The sequence below is a fragment of the Sus scrofa genome, chromosome 5 (assembly GCF_000003025.6).
Source record: "Sus scrofa isolate TJ Tabasco breed Duroc chromosome 5, Sscrofa11.1, whole genome shotgun sequence".
NCBI lineage: Eukaryota > Metazoa > Chordata > Mammalia > Artiodactyla > Suidae > Sus > Sus scrofa.
The window spans coordinates 20,626,722-20,637,562 of NC_010447.5; the positions used below are offsets into that span (position 1 = coordinate 20,626,722).

The 10,841-nt window shown below is 37.5% G+C and overlaps 1 protein-coding gene across 1 annotated transcript; it reads right to left on the bottom strand.

The window, feature by feature from the left end:
• Positions 4,136-6,007, bottom strand: LOC100736743 (olfactory receptor 6C1). Its single transcript, XM_021091759.1, has one exon. It carries the CDS (start codon positions 5,473-5,475, stop codon positions 4,465-4,467), a length of 1,011 nt encoding a protein of 336 aa, XP_020947418.1. The 5' UTR covers positions 5,476-6,007; the 3' UTR covers positions 4,136-4,464.

The following is a 10,841-nucleotide window of genomic DNA, read 5'->3' on the forward strand; positions in this document are numbered from 1 at the left end:
TCTTAAAATAGAGTGAAGAAACAAAAGTCCAGGACCAGATGGCTTCACAGGTGAATTCTATCAAACATTTAGAGAAGAGCTAACACCTCTCCTTCTGAAACTATTTTAAAAAATTGCAGAGGAAGGGACACTCCCAAACTCATTCTATGAGGCCACCGTCACCCTGATACCAAAACCAGACAACGATACCACAAAAAAAAACAAAAAAAAAAAAAAAAAACTACAGGACAATTTCACTGATGAACATCGATGCAAAAATCCTCAACAAAATATTAGCAAACCATATCCAACAATACACTACAAGGATTGTACATCTTGATCAAGTGGGATTTATCCCAGGGATGCAAGGGTTCTTCAACATCCACAAATCCATCAGTGTGATACACCACATTAACAAACTGAAGAATAAAAACCATACGATCCTCTCAATAGATGCAGAAAAAGCCTTTGACAAAATCCAACACCCATTTCTGAAAAAGACCCTTCAGAAAGAGGGCATAGTAGGAACCTACCTCAACATGATAAAGGACATATATGACAAACCCACAGTGAACATCATTCTCAATGGTGAAAAGCTGAAAGAATTCCCACTGAGATCAGGAACAAGACAAGGATGTCCATTCTCACCGCTACTCTTCAACCTAGTTTTGGAAGTCCTAGCCATGGCAATCAGAGAAGTAAAAGAAATAAAAGGAATCCAAATTGTAAAGGAAGAAGTAAAACTCTCACTATTTGCAGATGACATGATACTATACCTAGAGAACCCTAAAGACTCTACCAGAAAACTGTTAGAGCTTATCCACGAATTTGGCAAAGTCACAGGATACAAAATTAATACACAGAAATCAACGATATTTCTATACACTAACAATGAAAGAGCAGAAAAAGAAATTAGGGAAGCAATCCCTCTTATCATCACATCCAAAAGAATAAAGTATCTAGGAGTAAACCTACCTAAAGAGACAAAAGACCTGTACTCTGAAAACTATAAGCCACTGATGAAAGAAATCAAAGATGACACGAATAGATGGAAAGATATACCATGCTGGTGGATGGAAAGAGTTAATATGATAAAAATGACTATACTACCTAAGGCAATCTACAGATTCAATGCAATCCCTATCACATTACCAAGGACATTTTTCACAGAACTCAAACAAAATATTTTCAAGTTTGTTTGGAAGCACAAAAGACCCAGAATAGCCAAAGACATCCTGAAAAAGAAAAATGGAGCTGGAGGAATCAGGCTCCCGGACATCAGACTATACTACAAAGCAACAATCATCAAAACTGTGTGGTACTGGCACAAAGACAGAAATAGAGATCAGTGGAACAGGACAGAAAGCCCAGAATTCAATCCATGCACCTACAGCCAACACATCATTGGCAAAGGAGCCAAGGATATACAAAGGAGAAAGGACAGCTTGTTCAATAAGTGGTGCTGGGAAAACTGGACAGCCACATGGAAAAGAATGAAATTAGAACACTCCCTAACACCATACACAAAAATAAACTCCAAATGGATTCAAGACCTAGATGTAAGACCAGACACTATCAAACTCTCAGAGGAAAACATAGGCCAAATACTCTCTGACTTAAATGACTGCAACATCTTCTCAGATCCACCTATCAGAGTACTGACAATAAAAACAAAAATAAACAAATGGGACCTAATCAAACTTAAAGTTTCTGCACAGCAAAGGAAACCCTAAACAAGATGAAAAGACAACTGACACAATGCGAGAAAATCTTTGCAAATGTATCCACTGACAAGGGATTCATCTCCATCTCCAAAATTTATAAACACCTTCTGCAGCTCCATACCAAAAATCAAACAACCCCATAAAAAAATGGGCAGAAGATCTAAACAGAAATTTTGCCAAAGAAGATATACAGATGTCCAAAATACACATGAAAAGATGTTCAACATCACTCATTATTAGAGAAATGCAAATCAAAACCACTCTGAGGTACCACCTTACACCAGCCAGAATGGCCATCATCTAAAAGTCTACAAACAATAAGTGCTGGAGAGGGTATGGAGAAAAAGGAACCCTAGTACACTGTTAGTGGGATTGTAAATTGGTGCAACCACTGTGGAAAACAGTATGGAGATTCCTCAGAAAACGAAACAGAGAACTACCATTTGATCCAGCAATCCCACTCCTGGACAACTATCCAGAGAAAACCACGATTCACAAAGACACATGTAGTCTAATGTTCACTGCAGCACTCTTTTCAATAGCCAGGACATGGAAACAACCTAAATATCCATCGACAGAGGAATGGATCAAGAAAATGGGCACATATACACAATGGAATGTTATTATTATTATTTTTTTTGTCTTTTTGCTATTTCTTGTGCCGCTCCCGCGGCATATGGAGGTTCCCAGGCTAGGGGTCAAATTGGAGCTGTAGCTGCTGGCCTATGCCAGAGCCACAGCAATGTTGGATCCAAGCCGCGTCTGTAACCTACGCCACAGCTCACGGCAACGCCGGATCGTTAACCCGCTGAGCAAGGGCAGGGACCAAACCTGCAACCTCATGGTTCCTAGTCGGATTCGTTAACCACTGAGCCACGACGGGAACTCCTGGAATATTATTAAGCCATTAAAAAAGAATGAAATACCAGCATTTTTAGCAACATGGATGGACCTAGAAACTATCATGCTAAGTGAAGTCAGCCACACAAATGAGACACCAACATCAAATGCTATCACTGACGTGGAATCTGAAAAAAGGACAGACGGAACTTCTTTGAAGAACAGATACTGACTCACAGACATTGAAAAACTTATGGTCTCTGGAGGAGACAGTTTGGGGGGTGGGGGGATGTGCTTGGGTTATGGGATGGAAATCCTGTGAAATTGGATTATTATGATCATTATACGACTACAGATGTGATAAATTCATCTGAGTAATTTTAAAAAATGGAGTGAACATAAGATTTTGCTAACAAAAGAATCTCAATCGTACTTTCAGTAAAACTTTGCCATTGTTAGCTTCTTTATTCCTATTAGTTAGGCTTGCCTTTTAGGTAAGTGAGTAAATGAATTGTATGTGTAAACAATTATCTCAAAATAGCTGTAAGTATGAGAAAGTTATAAAGACCCTTAGCTTTTTTTTTTTTTCTTTCTTTTAGGACTGCACTACTGGCATATGGAGGTTCCTAGGCTAGGGGCTGAATCGGAGCTGTAGCTGCTGGCCCACACCACAGCCACAGCAATGTGGGATCCGAGCTGAGTCTGTAATCTACACTGCAGCTCATGGCAAAACCGGATCCTTAACTCACTGAGCGAGGCCAGGGATCCAACCCATGCCTGCATAGATATTGGTCAGGTTCGTTAACCACTGAGGCATGATGGGAACTCCTAAAAACCCTTAGCTATTGATTATCAAAAGGGCCAACTTGACATGAAGCATTTGAAATACAACTGAATTCACAGAAAGTATAGTCATATTTGGTATCCAATATATTTATTTCTTCAGGGTTTTTAAAGAATTGTTACAGTATATATGTTAATTATGGAATTCCAAAGAAAGAGACAGGGTGCTATTTCACAGTTTTCCCTAAGCAAATATGTATTCATAATATATTTTTGAATTGATAAATTATATGGCACAGAATATTTTAAAATGCGTAATGAAAAAGAGTTTGATTTCTCAAGAAAATACACTTACATTATCTTTTAGTTGTATTGATTTTCACATAGTAACTAAGTGACCACACTGTGGTGAGGACAGTATCTGTAATATCCTAGTAAGACTGTCAGACAATGCTTACAGTCTTTGCGTAGTAAAGGTAAAGATAAACATAACCTAATATTTCTGAAATTTCTGGAAAGAATGTTTCCCATGAATTCATAAAACACAGTTCTCTCTTGTGTACTCCTTTTTATAATTCCTATCTTTCTATAATTTTCTAAGAATTTTTGTGGAAAAAAAAAAGAAAATAAAAACTATTTTAGAGCTCCCACTGTGGCACAGTGTATTAAGAATCCCGCTGCAGCGGCTCAGGTTGCTGTGAGGTGCAGGTTTGATCCCTGGCCTAGTGCAGTGCGTTAAAGGATCCAGTGGTGCTACAGCTGTGGCTCAAATTTAATCCCTTGCCCAGGAATTTCTATATGCCCTGGGTGCTGCCATAAAAAAAAAAATTCAAAGAAGGAAATGAGGCCAGTCTCATAGTTACAGACTAGAAAGACCAGCACAAAGGAAGGAAAGTGCATGAGAGAAGGAAGGGGATTTGAATGGAAAAAAAAAAATGAAAAATAACTTACACGAAAAGGAAAAAAAGAAAAAAAGATATATACAAATATCCTTGGCAACCTGGTGGCAATAAAATATAAGCAATGAAAAATAACTCTAGGGAGGTTATGTGGAAAGTAATTTATTTTGAAAAGCCTGAATTTTCATTTAATTGCTCTTCATTATGCCTCTAAAATATGAAACAGTACTTTTCTTTCTTCATTTTCTAGAGAAAAATGCAACCTTCCTTGCCATGTCCATGAAGGCTCTCTTGACCTGCTGATTCCTTAGGCTATAAATAAAAGGGTTCAGCATGGGGGCTACTGAGGTGTTTAGCACGGCCACTCCCTTGCTCAGAGACACCCTGTCTTTTGCTGAGGGTTTAATGTACATAAAAATGCAGCTGCCATAAGAGATGGAGATGACAATCATGTGGGAAGAACACGTGGAAAAGGCCTTTGTCCTCTGACTAGTAGAAGGAATTCTCACAATCGTTCTGATGATATATATGTAGGACAGAAATATCAAAGCCAACGTGAACATCAGAGTAAACACAGCACAGGAAAAACCCACCATCTCTAAGAATGTGGTGTCTGAACAGGAAAGTTGCAAGAGGGGAAAATAATCACAGGTAAAATGGTCAATAATATTAGACTTGCAGTAATCAAGGTTTAAGAGCAACATGAGTGATGGGAATATGATTAAGAATGAAACTAGCCATGAAGAGAAGACAAGGAGCACACAGACTCTTTGATTCATGATGGCCAAGTAATGCAGAGGTTTGCAGATGGCGACATAACGGTCATAGGACATGGCAGCCAAAAGGTAAAATTCAGCGACTCCTAAAAGAATGAAAAAAAATAACTGAGCCATGCAATCATTAAAGGAAATGGTTTTATCTCCTGAAATAATGGTGCTCAGGAACCTGGGTATAGTGACAGTTGTGAATGACACCTCTAGTAAGGAGAAGTTTCTGAGGAAGAAATACATGGGGGTCTGGAGGTGGGGATCCAGCAGGGTCAGGGTGATGATGGTCAGGTTCCCAGTGATGCTGAGCAGGTAGGTGATGAGCAGAAAGACAAAGACCACAACCTGAAGCTGTGGGTCATCTGACAGTCCCAGGAGGATAAACTCTGTTACTACTGTGTAGTTTCTCATTTTTGCTCTTCTCTTGTGTAACCTATTAGAGGAGGCACAAAGAAAAGACTTATAGAAAAGGAGGTTGTCCATGGATAACACTGAGATTTGTCTTCAGAAGTAAACTTATTATGCCAAGCTAAATTAAGAGATTTAGAAACAATTTAATGGAAATAGATAACTTGTTTTAAAGTAAGTTTTTACTGTATGTCAGGCTCTATGTTTCACATGTAATTTTTTTTTTTAATAAACCCCCTATTTTACAGATTGGAACCAGCCTAAAAGGATTTTTAAGAGGCTTATCCAAATCACATACCCACAATGGGAAGAGCAGGGATTTTTACTGAGGCTTTCTAAGTATTTGAAATACGGACTACAAATTCTACTGTTGACTAAAAAGCCTCCCCTAAGGATATCCTTCCCACTGGAAACGTCTTTGTCTTTTCTTCAACCCCAGTAAAGGCATCTCATTTCCTAGGTTCTGTCACCTAATTTTTTGTATTATTATTTACAGGTATAATATAGAAAAGCCAAATATGCCAAGAAAACAGTCACTCACATGGGTATGCCTTTAATATGAAAGTCACTGGAGTTAAAATTTAACTATGTGACAGGAGTTCCCGTCGTGGCGCAGTGGTTAACGAATCCGACTAGGAACCATGAGGTTGCGGGATCGGTCCCTGCCCTTGCTCAGTGGGTTAACGATCCAGCGTTGCCATGAGCGGTGGTGTAGGTTGCAGATGTGGCTTGGATCCTAAGTTGCTGTGGCTCTGGCGTGGGCCGGTGGCTGCAGCTCTGATTCGACCCCTAGCCAGGGAACCTCCACATGCTGCGGGAGCAGCCCAATAAATGGCAAAAAGACCAAAAAAAAAAAAAAAAAATTTAACTACGTCACAGATTTTGAAGTATCTGCTTTGACTCACATTCACCTTCCCAACCCAGTCCTTCTCACCTGAAGCCACAGGCTTATTACCATGACATCATCAGGTATTAGTCCAGAGTAGAGAGGAGGCAGAGTGCACACTGAGCAGACTGGATCTGTGTCATGGGCTAAGGAAACTAAATTGTATGGATATCTGAAACTAGACACTACTTTTCAGAGAACGTATTTTCTTGAAAACGTCTACATCTAAATGATATCAGTAATTCCAGCACTCCTTTCTCTCCCGCTGTCTCTGTATATATACAGGCTTTCTGTCTCATGTTATTTATTTATTTATTTATTTATTTATTTATTGGCCACACCCATGGCATATGGAAGTTCCCAGTCCAAGGACTGAAACTACACCATAGCAGGAGCCCAAGCAGCTGCAGTGAAACACTGGATCTTTAACCCTCTGCACTGCAAGAGAACTCCCTAAATATATCTATATTTTCGCATTTATATACAACAGCATTCACTTAACAGAGGCTCTATATTGTCAGTGTATTGGAGTAGGCCATGAAATAATAATGGAAGCCTTCTATTTTATCTTAGTGAAGCAGTAAGGCTGATACCATTAAAGGTGAAAGGTAGCGAAGAGTGTCCTCTGTATATGAACCAGTTCATTTTACTATCACTCATTCTGTGAATTCTCATTAACAAGTACAGCTTACATTACAGTGTCAGGAGAGAAGCTTTTGCGATAGAATATTTAATTTCAAGATATAGATTTGATGATTTGTAGTGTGCAATGCATCATAATACTCTGAAATTTCTCGTGTTTTTTTTTTCCCCTTAAAATCCTGAGCCCTTTTTTTCACTCACTTCACGTAATAGCAAAAAGTGTTCCTCCTGTCAACTTAAGGAAAATTCTAGCTAAGACATATGGTGGACAATGCTAACGGGAAAGCATGTGAAATTCACAAGAAAATGAACATTTTCTTTCTTTTGCTATTCCTCAGGGACTAGAGAAGTCTTAAGAACACTTACAAGAAAAACAGACATCACAATTACATACCCCGTAAACAAATTATGGAAATTCAAGTATATAATGGACATTTATAAACATGAAAGTCATTGTTCTCAAATGAAAATCCTCTGTGACCAACAGCTGTGGTTGACTCTGTTCTTTAATCATTTCTGGGATGTGATCTGTCAGCCACTCCTGGGGTGTCTGGGTGAAGTAATGAAGAACACAGCCAAGTCTCTAAGGCATCATTTCAGATTTTCCTTTCTACCTACCCATCCACATTGTTTTCCTCATCTACGGAACTTCTGATCCCAAGCTTTATATTCCTTCCTGTATCTTTCTTCTTAAAGAATTTGAATGTCTTGGATATCTCATTGTTGAATCAGGCTTGCAGCTCACTGAAAGGGAGTCTTCACCTACTCAATAAGCAAATGCTTGCCATTGTGTAAAATAAAACAACTGGAAATGATTTTCAGGACATTTCCTCCATTCCACAGTCAATTGTAAGGATGTCCTCTTAGAGAAAAGAACAGTGGTATCCCCCACATTGTCTAATTTAAAGAAACAACATTATTTAAATGATTACTAAAGATTAAGAGATTGTTTTTCCTTATTTTATTTAAATTGTGAGAAGTGGGTGGCCTAAATTCCATGGTATAATTGGAAACTTAAATTATCTTCCCACATTCTCTATGTGTGCTGAACTCCCTTTTCTTATATTAAGACCCTAAGAAGTCATAAGAAATGCTGTGAACATGTATATCCTCAAGGAAATTTGCACCCTCAATATTAGCTCAAGGTTTTCCGAGTCTCTGTTTTTCTCTCTGACATGACGTTCTTTTGCTTGGTGTTAGGTTTTTATGCTGGGTTAATTTGTCACAGAAGAGAACAGATTATTGGTTTATTTCAGGTTATTTGCAGATTATTACCTTAAGACTGCCTCTTCAAGACACATTACAAGCAGCCAGAAGAAGTCCTAGGAGCAGAAGTCTCCATTTATGCAACAAGTATAAAAAGTACAGAGGGTTCTCTTTAAAATCTGAGAAACATAGCATTTTTATTAAAAAATCGTCCCCCCCCCAAAAAAAAGACTGCCTCAAATTACAATTAATTCTCCTACAATTAGTTCAGAATTCTATTTCTCTGAGTCCTCTGAAAAAAAAAAAATGGCCTTGCTTTTTCCTCATGGAAAAGGGAAGTCAGATCAAATCAGTCAGATCAAAGCAGTCTGCATAGGAGTAATGAAGGAAAACCTGAAATCTTCTAAATCATTTGCAAAATCTGTGCGTTTTCATAGAGAAGTTCTATTTCCTGATTGTCTCAGTTTAACTAGCATCTACATTTGAAGATAATTTTCAACTTAAAAAGGAGAAATTCTTATAAAAATACCGCATCAGGATTTAATTTTAACTTATAATGTGTGCGGTTGTTGGAGAAACCGCTAGGCTTTCCAGTACAAAAGGAATGGATTAAAAACACAATTCTTTCTGAGTTTGAGGGGTTTTTTTTCCACTGTGAAAATAAGAATAATTAGTTCATGGAATTATTGTGAAGGCTAATTTAAAGTAAAATTATGTTGTTTAAAAATTTTATAGAATGTACTCCCACGCAGTACTGTTATCTTTATTATTCCTAAAAATAAAATCAAGTATCATAATTGAGAAAAATAGTCCCACGATGAAATAATAATAACCATTTTTGAGGAAACTCATTTGAAAGAGCAATGTTCAAGCTCTGTCATTCACTCATTACAATAACCCTATGTTGAGTGTGGAGAAATTGACATAGACAGTTTAATACAAATAAGATCATATAGTTATTTAATGATAAAACTAGAATTCTAGAGTTTCTCTGCCTGAAACTGAAGCATGTGCTACTTATCAAATCTATATTCAATGAGTAAGACCAAACTCAGAGTAATTTTATGAAAATCACTAAAGAAACGAGTTAGTATGAGAAATAGGAAATGTAACTATGCTCATTTTTAATAACCCTCAATATACAAAGAAAGAAACGGCAACCCCAAATTATTCCACTGAACCTGATGAAAAGTTGAAGTAAGAATTAATACATCAGTGCTAAGAAAAGGAAAGTTTTCATTGGCTTCAACTTTACAATCTTACCTCTATTTGTCATACAAATGCATCACATCAGTTGGTTGAAATTATGAAAAAGAAATATCAGCAACTATTTCAGTTTTAGGTTAAGGAATCCAGCACTTTTAAAAATCAGTCTATCTTAGCACATTTGGAATTATTTTATTTCTGTAGCTAAGACTTTTTGATGCATTTTCCTTTGTAGTTATGAGAGCAAAACTATTGAAGAGAAGCAAGATATGCAGTTACTTTGGCCCTTTCTGGACATGACTTCTGCATGGATTTTAACCTGCATAAGCCACATGTTGTCTCATCTACATTTATGCCCAGGGCTCATGGGAGATACTCCAGTGGGTCAAATGTGCCAACAGGGGCCAGGAAGAAAATACACTACAGTTTATAAACATGTTACCAACGTGTGCACAAATATCGAAACAGAAAACTTGGGGGTAATGTACAAATAGACAAAAGGGTATGAGAGGTAGGCCAGCAGCACATGTGATATTTTGCATACTCTCTAAATGAGAAACTATCTAAATGTGCGACGGCCTTAGAAGAGGTTTCTTGAATTTTCTGAATCAAAATTTCTCTGAAGAATAAGCCTTTTTTTTCTCCTTTTGCTGATTAAAATACTGGGATAACTTGATCTTATGTGGCAATGCTACATTTGATAAGGGATGAGTTCTCAAAGAAGACATAAAAATTCTCAAAGACCATGCACCTAACAACAGATAAATTATGGGAGGAATAAACTAATCGAATTACAAATACATAGATGAATACACCATCACAGTTGGAGATGTCAACACCCATTGATCAGAAATGAACATACTTATCAGATAGGAAATCAATAGGGACACAGAACTCAGCAATGTTATCAACCAACTAATTAAAACTGACACCTCTAAATACCCAGTAACAGGAAAAATCACATTATTCTCAAGCTCACACTGAAAATTTACCAAGATAGACCACATTTTGGACAAACACACCAAAAATTTTAAAATACTGGAATAATACAAGGTCTCTCTAAAAGGCAATGACTGGAAGAAATATCTGCAAAAGAAACATCTAACAAACAAGTGTTATACAAAATAGCCAAAGAATTCTTAAAATTCAGCAATAAGGAAACAAACAACCTGATTAACACACAGGCAAAAGACCTTAACAGACATTCCCCAAAGAAGATACACAGATGGTAAATAAGCATATGAAAACATGTTCACATCATAAATCATCAGAGAAATGGAAAATAAAGCAAGACTTTCCTGTACACCTATTAGAATGGCCAAATCTGGAACACTGACAATATCAAATGCTGGTGAGGATGTGGAGCAATAGGAACTCTCATTTATTACTAGTGGGGATGCAAAATGGGACAGCCACTTTGGAAGGCACTTTGACAGTTTCTTCCCAAAGTCACCATACTCCCCTTCAATCCATCAGTCATGCTCCCTGCTATTTACTCAAG